The following is a 15,416-nucleotide window of genomic DNA, read 5'->3' on the forward strand; positions in this document are numbered from 1 at the left end:
TTGATTAATTCTCTATAGTCTACTGCCATACACCAGGTACCATTTGGTTTTTTCACTGGCTTCATGGGGCTACTGAATAGACTTTGTGCTGGTATTATAACCACCACTTTCTCTAATTCCTTAATGGTAGAAGTTATTTTTTCTTATCCCCCAGGTACCCATTATTGTTGTTTATTGCTACTACTCTCTGGGGGGATAGGCAAATTTACAACTCCCATTTAGCATGACTAACCTTTATAATCTTGAGTGTCTGATCCATAAGTCGAACTCACCCATGGTGGTTTGAGGTCCAGGTCCTATACGACATACACACCCAAAATATACTCAGATATGGGTGAAGATAAACCAGAAAAGGAAGGGGAGGCAATCTTCTGATTTGTAAATACAAGCTCACTTGTTTCACTTTACAGTGTTTGACCTCATATCCCATCAATGGTTGCTACTTCCCCTTGGAACTTAGATGGATTTCCGTAAATCATGGTGTATTTTGTACAGTATATGCTAGAACAATCTGTTTATTGGTGCAGGACCAATAAATAGTCTGTTCAATCTGGGACCTGCATGCCAAGGAGCACCCTTGACCCCACCCCTAATCCTTAGGTATCCAGGGTATACCTGCAAATATCCATTTAAGTAAGTTGGCTGGGCACCCTCATTTTTCTCCCACACCAGCCCCATACAAACATTGCCAGAAGGCAGTTGGTGCTATAACAGAAGCCATTGTACACATCTGTGGCCCTTTTAACACAATGCCATTGTCCCCAGTATCGCACAGATGGAGAACTTAGGCTGCAGTGCCCTCTCTACTTTTTGTTTAAATATTCTGGCAATTTCTACTAGTTCAGGGAGGAAAAATCTCATGGGGTTGTTTTTCAGCTCTTGCGGCGGTTTAATTGCTAAGTCATATCCGACTCTTATGACCCCATGGACTGTAGCCTGCCAGGCTCCTCTGTCCATGGGATTCTCCACACAAGAATACTGGAGTGGGTTGCCATTTCCTTCCTATTATCTCTCAGTTCTCTAGCATCCCATGCTTTAGTTTGAATCAGAGGCTGTGACTGCTGGTCCTCTTCTTCTTCTTCTATAATTATGTCCTCATCTTCTGAGGAGTCATGAGCCCAAGAATTCCACCTCTTGATGTCCCAGGTGTCCTGTGAAATAATAGTCCTCACCTTTGAATGGGGTAGCCTAGGGCCCCACATTTAGCCATCTTACATTCCATCATTTCAGTAGGTTCTTCCTGTTGTACTTTCTTTGACATAACGTCCTAAGTTGTAGAACATGCCATCCATACATCTCTCTCTAGTGCCTAGCTGAGCTGTAATTCCTTTTCTGTGCTAAATTTTAGAGTGCATAACAAAGGCCATGCACCAGCTGCAATAGATCACTTGCTTTTGCTCCCCCCGCCCCCCCCCCCACTTTTGCTTTGCTACCTCTTTGGTTAATGTATTTAGTAAGTCCTTTGGTGTTTCCATTGTGTCCATGTACACTTGCATCAGCCTGAATTGTTCCATAAATTTAGCCAGATCACCTCACATGGAAATGGCTGGCCAACCTGGGATTTCTCCCACAACAGCAAGCTTTTCCCTGCTTGGCCCCTTCACACATTTTTGCATCATTTTCAGTCTCCTGCCTAGCTTGCCAATTGTCTAAGGATGGAAGGAACAGAAAATGCCCAGTGAACTGAGAAGGCATCTTGAGACAAAAACAAGCTGGGTAGCTCCATATAATCACTGGGTCAGTTTGTTAAACAGTAGCTTACTCACAGGGTGGTATCAGGATCAGGTGGACAATTTGGAAGCATTCACATCTACACTCCACACTGCCACGGGGTTGTTAGGAGGATTTTATAGTTAACTTAGGGTATGGAGGTAGGTGCTTGGAAACAGGACATGCACTCCTAAGTCAAGATGAATGGTAACTAGTCATCTGGGTGCCAAAAATACATCAGCAAAAGTTTTCATCATTGTTTGGGAACTAATGGAGCATAAAGGCCACAATATCTATTATTTATAAAGCCCTTAATGACATAGAAGTGATTCACTGCACAGGGGTAGGGTCAGTGTAGGACAGGAGAAACTGTAAGGGCCCAAGATGGCATCAGCTATGCTAACAGACATACAGTGGGTCTAGGTGTGGTCAGTCTGATCCCTCCACTATAAAGTCCCCTGTGTGCCTAATTTTTGATCTATAAAATGTGAATAAGTTAAATATGCCCTCTCTACTTCAAGAAGTTTTATGTAAATAAATTGGTATAACAGGTTTGTGAACAAAATGGCATAACATGTTTGAAAGTACTCAATTCTAAGGAGCCATAGTAAACAAGTCAGTTCTATATTTTCTGCTATAGAGTCAAATCAGAAAGGTTCACCTTTTCTCCAAGGCCCATGGTCTTCTTTCTGTTATCTGACTAACCATTGCTTTTTGGGGCTTTGGCTTTCAGCTGCAATGTTGTGGTGTAAATGGCACGAGTGACTGGACATCTGGAGTACCAGCATCTTGCCCCAAAGGCTCAACTGTTAAGGTAATTTATTTTTGGAAACGTTTCTGCTATTGGCCACTGTGATGAAACCTTTAATTCCCTTAGAAATCCAGTCATGCAGGACTGGATCCCAGCCATAAACAGGAAACCTCAAACAAAAGAGAGACCAGGGAGACATATAACTAGAAAATAAGAAAAACAAAAAAGAAAACATAAGCAAAAGAAAAGAACAAGTTTATCTAGACTAGAGATGCCATTAAGAATCTTGCTACTCTGGACTATTATATTAGAGGGGAAAAGTTTATGTGATAGTGGCAAAAGACTGTGTTTAGATTTTTCTTGAGTAATAATTAGGTCTTCTTATGATTGAAAGTGAAATTTGCAAGGTAGAAGCAGAAAAGCTTCTCTTTCTACTTATTTCCCTGCTCTCATTCCTTGGAGATGGCAGCATCCAACTCCTTAGCAGAATTAATTATAAGTGAAGAGTGAGGAGCTGAGGGTGAAAAAGTTGATGGAACTTCTGACTAGATCCAGAGAAGAAGCCCAAATCATCTTCCAACTAGACCAAGTCCCTAAGGTCCTGTTACCCATGTCACCCACTTGATATTGTTTGGAAATCTCTGGAATTTGGGTGGGTGGGCAGTCTGTGAAGAAAGACTGGGGCACCCACCAACCAGCAACTGCCCTGCAGCTTGGTAGGGCTATGATATCATTACTGGCTTTTGAAGCAGAAGCTGAAATGCAACTAGTCATAGGATTGCATAGCTTATATTCCTATTTGTCAATGCCAAGACAATAGTGAATGTTCAAAAAATACAAGGACATATGTTGTTTACCTGCCTCTTGGGAGCTAATTTAATGCAGTGTGTAAATATATAAGACTTCTACTTTATTTACTTCCACTGTAATGATAACAATACTGGAAAAGTCTCTAGTTTAATGTTCTCTACTTCATGCTCATTTCTTCATTCATATTATATATATATAATATATTATAATATTAATAATGGATATGGATAATATTGTAATATTATCCATATTTTATATATATATATATATATATATATATGTATATAATGCCTGTCCTAAATGTCTTGGCAAGAGACAAACTATCATCCCAAATAAGCCTCTTGATAAAGTTGAGTAATATAGTAGTGTCATTTGTACATGTAATTTTTTCTAGGGTTGCTATATACAAGCAAAACAGTGGTTTCACTCTAATTTCCTGTATATTGGAATCACCACTATCTGTGTATGTGTAATCCAGGTAAGAGCTTAATCAGAGGACTATTTTGAGAATTAAATGAGTTAAGTCATGTAATTTTTAAAGTATGTGCTTGATAAATATGGGCTCCCCTATTCAAGTAGAAAATTATATTATTACCAGTTTAAGGCATACAGAAAATAATGCTGTAAGATCTATCTGGTCAATTTATCCCTAATAGAAATGAGTGTATCATGGTCAAATTAAAAGCCACTAAATGGAACCTTACTTTGGTTCCTCATTCAGCTCATATGGAAAAGCCTGTTAAATAAAACATTTCACTTGAAAAATTGACCTTGTGTGCTAAGGAGGAGTTGGTGATGAAACTGTAATCAATTTCCTCATTGCTTCTCTGCTTATCTTGACAAGTCAGGAGTGAATGGGGATAATTCCTTGTTCTGTTTTATTATGTTATATTCCTACTATTTTTATACCCAAGTGTCTTGAGTGTATCACAGATTAGCTAAGATCTACTTAGGAAGCTCAAAGAGAAATGATTTTTCTCTGCTTGGAAACCAAGGAGGCCTAAGGCATGGGTAGAGAAGACTCATTGCACCTTTGTGCAAAGTATTGACCTGTGCAGAACTTCATTATACCAGCAGCAGGATTTCTGTGGTTTCTTAAGAAGACAAAAAGATGTCTCAGCACTTAATATTCCATTATCTTGCCATCATCACCCTTACTTGTCTCCCCACTGCCATCCTAAAGCTAAAGGAGAAAACTCTCGAGAAGGAATTAGAAGTGATAGTAGGAAGGGTAGTTTCAGTGTGATGGACACTTTCTTTTCCTCTGGGACTCATCCTAGGGACTGTGGGTGAGATGTTTTACGTGTAAAGACCTCACTTTTTACCAACTCTTTCCTCAGGTATTAGGGATGTCCTTTGCACTGACCTTGAACTGCCAGATTGACAAAACCAGTCAGGCCCTAGGACTCTGACCTGCTGCTACCATGTGCTGGAGAGACTTCTTTCATCGCTGGAAATCCAAAACAACTTGTATCATGAAGTCCTAAATGACCACCTCTTGAATTGGTGTCCTTGTTCTCCCTCCCATCTCTTCCTTATGGAGTCCCTGACTTACACAACTAGAGAAGAGGGTGTTGGTTAGGCACTTCCCTGACAGACAGCAAGACAATCCTTTACTCACTCATGGCAGTAGCCCTATCATTCTTTAATACCTGATCATTTGTCAGACATGAAAGGGCAAGAGAACCTGTGGTACTAATGGCTCAAAATCAAAGGATGGGTCTGTAGCTTGACTTTCTGCATCTTTCCATTGCCAAAAAGTCTCTGGCCTCTAAATCACACACAGTCCACACTCCAAAGTCAAACAAGAGATAAGCTTAAGGGAGCTCTGGGGGCAGATTCACTGGATCATTATCACAATCCTCTGTTTCCTTTTGACTAGGGGCCTTGGCTACAGGAATGACAAAAATACTCTTTCTCCAAAAGTTAGGTTTCATTTCAGTTTCTTTATGATTCATCTAAGTCTTTCTAAGAGGAACTGTCCAATGACTCACATCCTGATTTCAGCCAATTGCTTAGACTTTGATTTACATAACTATGAAGGAATTCAGCAGGATCAGTATTTCTGGTGGTTGAGGTAATAATCACATTCAAAAGAGTTCTGGTGTTAATTCTCTTTCAGATAAGTTTTTTCTTAATGTAATATTTTAATTCTTCAATAAATAAAATAGCTTATGATCTCTCAATCACTACCTTCTCATCCTTTGTCTCAAGTATAGTTTTCATGACCCAGCCTGATTGTTCTGCCTGCAAGTTAGGGATATTAGTTATCTATTGCTAAATAATGAATTACTACAAAATTTGTCACAACAACAAATGTTTATTATCTCACAGTTTTTGTGGATCATAAATCTGAGAGCAGCTTAACTGGCTGATTCTGGCTTGTGATCTCCCTCATGACTACAGTCAAGATGTCAGCTGCAGTCATCTCAAGTCTCAACTAGAAGAGGACACACTTCTAAGTTCTCATATTGAAAGAGGAGGGAAGGGGGCAGGGCATAGCCTTTAAAAGAATGACATAAACATAGGATATGACAAAAACTGGTTAAAACCAACTAGGTCCAAGATGGTGGAGTATTCGATTTCCAGTGGACTTTGAGCTTCATCACACATTTATTGTAATACTCTAACATAAGCTAAGTGATACATCCAACAGTGCCATGACAGTTCTGAGCCTGACTATCAAAGATCAAACAGTTAGAGGTGACCTGATTCCTGGAAATCTCTGCCCTTTCCCCAAAATAATTGGAATAATCCTCCCACTCATCAGCCTATAAAATTGCCCATCCCATGAAAACTAACCACACCACATTGTGAGGCCACTCTTGCCTTCTGAGGTGGCCCACACTCTGTCTGTGGAGTGTGTTTCTATCTAAATAAATCCACTTCTTACCTATCACTTTGTCTCTCACTGAATTCTTTCTGTGATGAGACATCAAGAACCTGAATTTCATTAACACCTGAAATCAGGTATGGATTTCAGTTAAACTATTGATTTCAAGTCTCAGTCTGAGTTACACCATTTCAGTATGGCTCCTGGTAGGCATCAGTTCTTTGCCACATGTACCTATCCACAGCACTGTCTTATGACATGGCAACTGATTCTCCCCAGAGCAAGACATTCAAGAGACAGCATGAAATACAGCACCCAAAACAAGCCATTAACTCCTTTTATAAGCTAAGTCAAGAATGCCATCACAACTGTCCTGCTGTACACTATTCCTTAGAAGTAAGTTGAAAAGTTTACACTTGAAGGGAGGAAATTATACAGCATATAGAAACTATGGGGTAGAGACCACTGGGAGCTGTCTTAGAGGTGATCAGCCACACCATGATTTTTTGGCTTAGGAGAAGCTAAATTTAATTGTCTTTGTTGTTGTTGTTCAGTCACTAAGTCATATCCAACTCTTTGTGACCCAATGCACTACAGCACACCAGGCTTCCCTGTCCTTCACTATCTCCTGGAGTTTGCTAAACTCATTTCCTTTGAGTCAATGGTGCCATCCAACTATTTCATCCTCTGTCATCCCCTTCTCCTCCTGTCCTCAATCTTTCTCAGCATCAGGGTCTTTCCCAATGAGTTGGCTCTTCGCATCAGGTGGCCAAAGTATTGGAGCTTGAGCTTCAGCTTCGGCATCAATCCTTCCAATGAATATTCAGGGTTGATTTCCTTTAGCATTGACAGGTTTGATCTCCTTGCTGTCCCAGGAACTCTGCTTTGTAAATAGGTTCATCTGTACCATTTTTCTAGATTCCACATATATGTGTCAATATACGATATTTATTTTTCTCTTTCTGACTTCACTTTGTATGACGGCTTCTAGGTCCATCCACACCTTTGCAAATGGCACAATTTCATTCCTTTTACAACCACTATAGAGAACAGTGGGCTTTCCAGGTGGCACTAGTAGTAAAGAACCTGCCTGCCAATGCAGGAGACATGTAAGACACACAGGGTTCAATCCCTGGGTTGGGAGGATTCCCTTGAGGAGGAAACGGCAACCCACTCCAGTATTCTTGAAAAATCCCACGGGCAGATGAGCCTGGTAGACTGCAGTCTATAGAGAACAGTTTGGAGGTTCTGTAAAAAAAACTAAAAATAGAAGTACCGTATGACACACCAATCCCACTACTGGCATATATCCAGAGAAAAACATAATTCCAAAAGATACATGCACCCTAATGTTTATTGCAGCACTTTTACAATAGCCAGGACATGGAAGCAACCTAAATGTCCATTAGCAGAGGAATGAATAAAGAAAATGTGGTATATATGTATATATATATACACACACACACACACAATGGATTATTACTCATCCATAAAAAGGAACAAAACTGTCCCCGTTTCTTGATTCCTGCCTCTATGATCTTCCCTGAGTTCCAAAGTGTCACTCACTTGGGCATGTCTGACTCTTTGTGACCCCAAAGACTACAGCCCATCAGGCTGCTCTGTCCATGGGGTTTCCCAGGCAAGAATACTGGAGTGGGTTGCCATTTCTTTCTCCAGGGGATCTTTCCAATCCAAGGATCGAACCCAGGTGTACCACATTGCAGGCAGATTCTTTACTGTCTAAGCCACCAGGGAAGTCCTGAGTTCCAAAGGGAAGATTCAAATAGTTGCTAATCTGGGAATAGTTGCTAATCTTAGGTATGGCATAAGCTTTCTTGGAGAGGTCGCCATTAACCACATCACAGAGCTGCCAGAACTTACACAGGACTGGGAGACAGACTCTTGGGGGGGACAAACAGAACTTTGTGTGCACCAGGACCCAAGAGAAAGGAGGGACCCCTCAAGAGACTGACCCAGTCTTGCCTGTGAGTGTTCAGGAGTCTCTAGCAGAGGCAGAGGTTGGTGGTGGCCTGCTGCAGGGTTTGGGGCACTGAGTGTAGTAGTACATGCGTGGGATCTTTTGAAGGAGGTCTCCATTATCTTCATTACCTCCACTATAGTTTGAAGTGAAGTGAAGTGAAGTGAAGTTGCTCAGTCGTGTCTGACTCTTTGGGACCCTATGGATGGTAGCCTTCCACGCTCCTCTGTCCATGGGATTTTCCAGGCAATATACTGGAGTGGATTGCCACTTCCTTCTCCAGGGGATCTTCCCAACCCAGGGGTTGAACCCGGGTCTCTCGCATTGTAGACAGACACTTTACCATCTGAGCCACTAGGGAAGTCCCCACCATAGTTTGGCTCCAGGTAAATAGCAGGGAGGGAACACAGCTCCACCCATCAACAGAAAATTGGATTAAAGATTTACTGAGCCTGGTCCCGCCTATCAGAATGAGACCCAGTTTTCACCCCTAGTCAATATCTCCCATCAGGAAGCCTCCATAAGCCTCTTATCCTTCTCCATTAGAGGGCAGAAAGAATGAAAACCACAATCCCAGAAAACTAACCAATCTAATCACATGGACCACAGCCTTGTCTAACTCAATGAAACTATAAGCCATGCCATGTAGGGCCGCCAGAGACAGATGGGTCATGGTGGAGAATTCTGACAAAATGTGGTTACCTGGAGAAGGGAATGAAAAACCACTTCAGTATTCTTGCCTTGAGAACCACATGAACAGTATGAAATGCAAAATGATAGAATACTGAAAGAGGAACTCCCCAGGTCAGTAGAGAAATGAAGAGATAGAGCCAAAGCAAAAACAACACCCAATTGGGCATGTAATTGGTGATGGAGTTCAGTCGCTGTTCAGTCGCTCAGTGGTGTTCGACTCTTTGCGACCCCATGAATCCCAGCACACCAGGCCTCCCTGTCCATCACCAACTCCCGGAGTTCACTCAGACTCACGTCCATCGAGTCAGTGATGCCATTCAGCCATCTCATCCTCTGTCGTCCCATTCTCCTCCTGCCCTCAATCCCTCCCAGCATCAAAGTCTTTTCCAATGAGTCAACTCTTCGCATGAGGTGGCCAAAGTACTGGAGTTTCAGCTTTAGCATCATTCCTTCCAAAGAAATCCCAGGGCTGATCTCCTTCAGAATGGACTGGCTGGATCTCCTTGCAGTCCAAGGGACTTTCAAGAATCTTCTCCAACACCACAGTTCAAAGGCAACAATTCCTCGGCGATCAGCCTTCTACACAGTCCAACACTCACATCCATACATGACTACTGGAAATACCATAGTCTTGACTAGACGGACCTTAGTTTGCAGTGATATCTCTGCTTTTGAATATGCTATCTAGGTTGGTCATAACTTTTCTTCCAAGGAGTAAGCGTCTTTTAATTTCATGGCTGCAGTCACCATCTGCAGTGATTTTGGAGCCCCCCAAAATAAAGTCTGACACTGTTTCCACTGTTTCCCCATCTATTTCCCATGAAGTGATGGGACCAGATGCCATGATCTTTGTTTTATGAATGTTGAGCTTTAAGACCACTTTTTCACTCTCCTCTTTCACTTTCATCAAGAGGCTTTTTAGTTCCTCTTCACTTTCTGCCATAAGGGTGGTGTCATCTGCATATCTGAGGTTATTGATATTTCTCCCGGCAATCTTGATTCCAGCTTGTGCTTCCTTCAGCCCAGAGTTTCTCATGATGTATTCTGCATAGAAGTTAAATAAGCAGGGTGACAATATACAGCCTTGATGTACTCCTTTTCCTATTTGGAACCAGTCTGTTGTTCCATGTCCAGTTCTAACTGTTGCTTCCTGACCTGCATACAGATTTCTCAAGAGGCAGGTCAGGTGGTCTGGTATTCCCATCTCTTTCAGAATTTTCCACACTTTATTGTGATCCGCACAATCAAAGGCTTTGGCATAGTCAATAAAGCAGAAATAGATGTTTTTCTGGAACTCTCTTGCCTTTTCCATGATCCAGCAGATGTTGGCAATTTGATCTCTGGTTCCTCTGCCTTTTCTAAATTCAGCTTGAACATCTGGCAGTTCACGGTTCATGTATTGCTGAAGCCTGGCTTGGAGAATTTTGAGCATTCCTTTACTAGCATGTGAGATGAGTGCAATTGTGCGGTAGTTTGAGCATTCTAGGGCCTTGCCTTTCTTTGGGATTGGAATGAAAGCTGACCTTTTCCAGTCCTGTGGCCACTGCTGAGTTTTCCAAATTTGCTGGCATATTGAGTGAAGCACTTTCACAGCATCATCTTTCAGGATTTGAAATAGCTCCGCTGGAATTCCATCACCTCCACTAGCTTTGTTCATAGTGATGCTTCCTAAGGCCCACTTGACTTCACATTCTAGGATGTCTGGCTCTAGGTGAGTAATCACACCATAGTGATCATACGGGTCGTGAAGATCATTTTGTACAGTTCTTTCGTGTATTCTTGCCACTTCTTCTTAATATCTTCTGCTTCTGTTAGGTCCATACCGTTTCTGTCCTTTATTGAGCCCATCTTTGCATGAAATGTTCCCTTGGTGTCTCTAATTTTCTTGAAGAGATCTCTAGTCTTTCCCACTCTGTTGTTTTCCTCTATTTCTTTGCACTTATCACTGAAGAAGGCTTTCTTATCTCTTCTTGCTATTCTTTGGAACTCTGCATTCAGATGCTTATATCTTTCCTTTTCTCCTTTGCTTTTCACCTCTCTTCTTTTCACAGCTATTTGTAAGGTCTCCCCAGACAGCCATTTTGCTTTTTTGCTTTTCTTTTCCATGGGGATGGTCTTGATCCCTGTCTCCTGTACAATGTCATGAACCTCATTCCATAATTCATCAAGCAATCTACCTATCAGATCTAGTCCCTTAAATCTATTTCTCACTTCCACTGTATAATCATCAGGGATTTGATTTAGGTCATACCTGAATGGTCTAGTGGTTTTCCCAGCTTTCTTCAATTTAAGTCTGAATTTGGTAATAAGGAGTTCATGATCTGAGCCACAGTCAGCTCTTGGTCTTGTTTTTGTTGACTGTGTAGAGCTTCCCATCTTTGGCTGTGTAGAATATAATCAATCTGATTTTGGTGTTGACCATCTGGTGATGTCCATGTGTAGAGTCTTCTCTTGTGTTGTTGGAAGAGGGTGTTTGCTATGACCAGTGCATTCTCTTGGCAAAACTCTGATTAGTCTTTGCCCTGCTTTATTCTTCATTCCAAGGCCAAAGTTGCCTTTTACTCCAGGTGTTTCTTGACTTCCTACTTTTGCATTCCAGTCCCCTAGAATGAAAAGGACATCTTTTTGGGGTGTTAGTTCTACAAGGTCTTGTAGGTCTTCATAGAACTGTTCAACTTCAGCTCCTTCAGCATTACTGGTTGGGGCATAGATTTGGACTACTGTGACCCTGAATGGTTTGCTTTGGAGATGAACAGAGATCATTCTGTCATTTTTGAGATTGCATCCAAGTACTGCATTTCAGACTCTTTTGTTGACCATGATGGCTACTCCATTTCTTCTGAGGGATTCCTGCCTGCAGTAGTAGATATAATGGTTATCTGAGTTAAATTCACCCATTCCAGTCCATTTTAGTTCACTGATTCCTAGAATGTCGATGATCAATCTTGCCATCTCTTGTTACCACTTCCAATTTGCCTTGATTCATGGACCTGACATTCCAGGTTGCTATGCAATATTTCTCTTTACAGCATTGGATCTTGCTTCTATCACCAGTCACACCCACAGCTGGGTATTGTTTTGCTTTGGCTCCATCCCTTCATTCTTTCTGGAGTTATTTCTCCACTGATCTCAGGTAGCATATTGGGCACCCATTGACCTGGGGAGTTCCTCTTTTGGTATCCTATCATTTTGCCTTTTCATACTGTTCATGGGGTTCTCAAGGCAAGAATACTGAAGTGGTTTGCCATTCCCTTCTCTAGTGGACCACATTCTGTTAGACCTCTCCACCATGACCCTCCCATCTTGGGTTGCCCCACGGGCATGGCTTAGTTTCACTGAGTTAGACAAGGCTGTAGTCCTAGTGTGATTAGATTAACTAGTTTTCTGTGAGTATGGTTTCAGTGTGTCTGCCCTCTGATACCCTCTTGCAACACCTACCATCTTACTTGGGTTTCTCTTACCTTGGGTGTGGGGTATTTCTTCACAGCTGCTCCAGCAAAGGGCAGCCACTGCTCCTTACCTTGGATAAGGGGTACCTCCTCACTGCCACCCTTCCTGACCTTCAATGTGGGATAGCTCTCTAGGCTCTCCTGCACCTGTGCAGCCACTGATCCTTGGACGAGCCTCAGTTTCTTCATCTGCAAATTGGGCCTGACACTGGCCCATGCTTCTAGGGCTGTAGTGAAGAGTAAGTGAGATGGAGAATGCAAATGGCATAGGGCTATGCCTGGCATGCAGAAGGCATGGGGAGGAGGTATGTTCTTAGAGGTGGCCTAATGCCATTTCCTCCTGAGAAAACCCCCTGTTCCTCTCTCTAGAGTTTATTAGAAATAATCCTTACATTCCTGGGCCTCAGAGGTGGGCTTGGAACCCCTTGCAAAGTCAGAAGTGAGCTGACACGTGCCTCTTGTCTACTGACTAAGGCAAAGGTCATGTGTCAAGAGGGCGGAATACTGCCTCCTCCCTCTCCCATCAAATGTGTAGATGCAGGAGCCTGAGACTTGCTTCTGCTTCATCTACTGACCAGTAGTGAGACCTTGGGTGAGTTTCTCCCCTCTCTGGTCCTGAGCTATGCCCTCAGTTCCCAGTGCCAGCTTGAGGTGGGACTGGTGATGGAAGCAAAGTCGAGCTGTAAAGAACCATATTGTATAGTAAAGAACAATACTGCATAGGAACCTGGAATGTTAGGTCCGTGAATCAAGGCAAGTTGAAAGTGGTCAAACAGGAGATGGCAAGAGTGAACATTGATATTCTAGGAATGAGTGAACTATAATGGACTGGAATGGGTGAATTTAACTGAGACGACCATTATATTTACTATTGTGGGTGAGAATTACTTACAAGAAATGGAGTAGCCATCATAGTCAACAAGAGTCTGAAATGCAGTACTTGGGATATAATCTCAAAAACAGAACGATCTCTGTTTGTTTCCAAGGCAAACCATTCAATATCATGGTAAACCAAGTCTATGCCTCAACCATCAGTGCTGAAGAAGCTAAAGTTGAACAGTTTTATGAAGACCTATAAGACCTTCTAGAACTAACAACACCCAAAAGATGACCTTTTCATTCTAGGGTACTGGAATGCAAAAGTAGGAAGTCAAGAGATACCTGGAACAACAGGAAAATTGGCCTTGGAGTACAGAATGAAGTAGGGCAAAGGCTAACAGAGTTTTGCCAAGAGATTACACTGGTCATAGCAAACACTGTCTTTCAACATCACAAGAGAAGACTCTGCACATGGATACCACCAGATGGTTGACACTGAAATCAGGTTGATTATATTCTTTGCAGCCAAAGATGGAGAAGCTCTACACAGTCAGCAAAAACAAGATGGGGAGCTGACTGTGGCTCAGATCATGAACTCCATATTATCAAATTCAACATAAATTGAAGAAAGTAGGGAAAACTACTAGACCATTCAGCTATGACCAAAGTCAAATCCCTTACAATTATACAGTGGAAGTGAGAAATAGATTTAACAAACTAGATCTGATAGACAGAGTGCCTGATGAACCATGGATGGAGGTTCGTGACATTTGTACAGGAGGCAGTGATAAAGACCATTCCCAAGAAAAAGAAAAGTAAAACAGCAAAATGGCTGTCTGGGGAGGCCTTACAAATAGCTGTGAAAAGAAGAGAAGTGAAAAGCAAAGGAGAAAAGGAAAGATATACCCATTTGAATGCAGAGTTTAAAGAATAGCAAAGAGATATAAGAAAGCCTTCCTCAGTGATCAGTGCAAAGAAATAGAGGAAAACAATAGAATGGGAAAAACTAGAGATCTCTTCAAGAAAATTAGAGATACCAGGGGAATATTTCATGCAAAGATGGGCACAATAAAGGACAGAAATGTTATGGACCTAAGAGAAGCAGAAAATATTAAGAAGAGGTGTCAAGAACACATAAAAGAACTAAACAAAAAGACCCAGATAACAACGATGGTGTGATTACTCACCTAGAGCCAGACATCCTGGAATGTCAAGTCAAGTGGGCCTTAGGAAGCATTACTACGACCAAAGCTAGTGGAGTTGATGGAATTCCAGTGGAGCTATTTCAAATCCTGAAAGCTGATGCTGTGAAAGTGCTTTATTCAATATGCCAGCAAATTTGGAAAACTCAGCAGTGGCCACAGGACTGGAAAAGGTCAGCTTTCATTCCAATCCCAAAGAAAGGCAAGGCCAAAGAATGCTCAAACTATGGCACAACTGCACTCATCTCACACGCTAGCAAAGGTATGCTCAAAATTCTCCAAGCCAGGCTTCAGCAATATGTGAACCATGAACTGCCAGATGTTCAAGCTGGATTTAGAAAAGGCAGAGGAACCAGAGATCAAATTGCCAGCATCTGTTGGATCATGGAAAAAGCAAGCAAGTTCCAGAAAAACATCTATTTCTGCTTTATTGACTATGCCAAAGCCTTTGATTGTGTGGATCACAGTAAACTGTGGAAAATTCTTCAAGAGATGGGAATACCAGACCACCTAACCTGCCTCTTGAGAAATCTGCATGCAGGTCAGGAAGCAACAGTTAGAACTGAACATGGAACAACAGACTGGTTCCGAATCAGGAAACGAGTACGTCAAGGCCGTATATTGTCACCCTGCTTATGTAACATATATGCAGAGTACATCATGAGAAATGCTGGGCTGGAGGAAGCACAAACTGGAATCAACATTGCTGGGAGAAATATCAATAACCTCAGATATGCAGATGACACCACTCTTATGACAGAAAGCAAAGAACTAAAGATCCTCTTGATGAAAGTGAAAAAGGAGACTGGAAAAAGGTGGCTATAGCTCAACATTCAGAAAACTAAGAGAATAGCATCCTGTCCCATCAATTCATGGCAAATAGACGGGGAAACAGTGGAAACAGTGTCAGACTTTACTTTTTTGGGCTCCAAAATCACTGCAGATGGTGACTGCAGCCATGAAATTAAAAGATGCTTACTCCTTGAAAGGAAAGTTATGACCAATATAGACAGTATATTAAAAAGCAGAGACATTATTTTGCCAACAAAGGTCCATCTAGGCAAGGCTATGGTTTTTCCAGTAGTCACGTATAGATATAACAGTTAGACTGTAAAGAAAGCTGAGTTCTGAAGAATTGATGCTTTTCAACTGCAGTGTAGGAGAAGATTCT

General features: G+C 41.9%; 1 protein-coding gene across 1 annotated transcript in view; it reads left to right on the forward strand.

Annotated features, from left to right (window-relative positions):
• The window catches only part of CD53 (CD53 molecule), a 37,303-nt gene extending 31,846 nt beyond the window's left edge, over window positions 1-5,457 (forward strand). The window contains exons 6-8 of the mRNA XM_069599826.1: window positions 2,444-2,524; window positions 3,666-3,749; window positions 4,612-5,457. Coding sequence (XP_069455927.1) covers window positions 2,444-2,524; window positions 3,666-3,749; window positions 4,612-4,683 — 237 coding nt within the window. The 3' untranslated portion in view covers window positions 4,684-5,457. The remainder of the gene's footprint in view (window positions 1-2,443; window positions 2,525-3,665; window positions 3,750-4,611) is intronic.
• The last annotated feature ends 9,959 nt before the right edge of the window (window positions 5,458-15,416 follow it).

Source organism: Ovis canadensis, chromosome 1 (assembly GCF_042477335.2).
Source record: "Ovis canadensis isolate MfBH-ARS-UI-01 breed Bighorn chromosome 1, ARS-UI_OviCan_v2, whole genome shotgun sequence".
In the NCBI taxonomy this organism is placed as follows: Eukaryota; Metazoa; Chordata; class Mammalia; order Artiodactyla; family Bovidae; genus Ovis; species Ovis canadensis.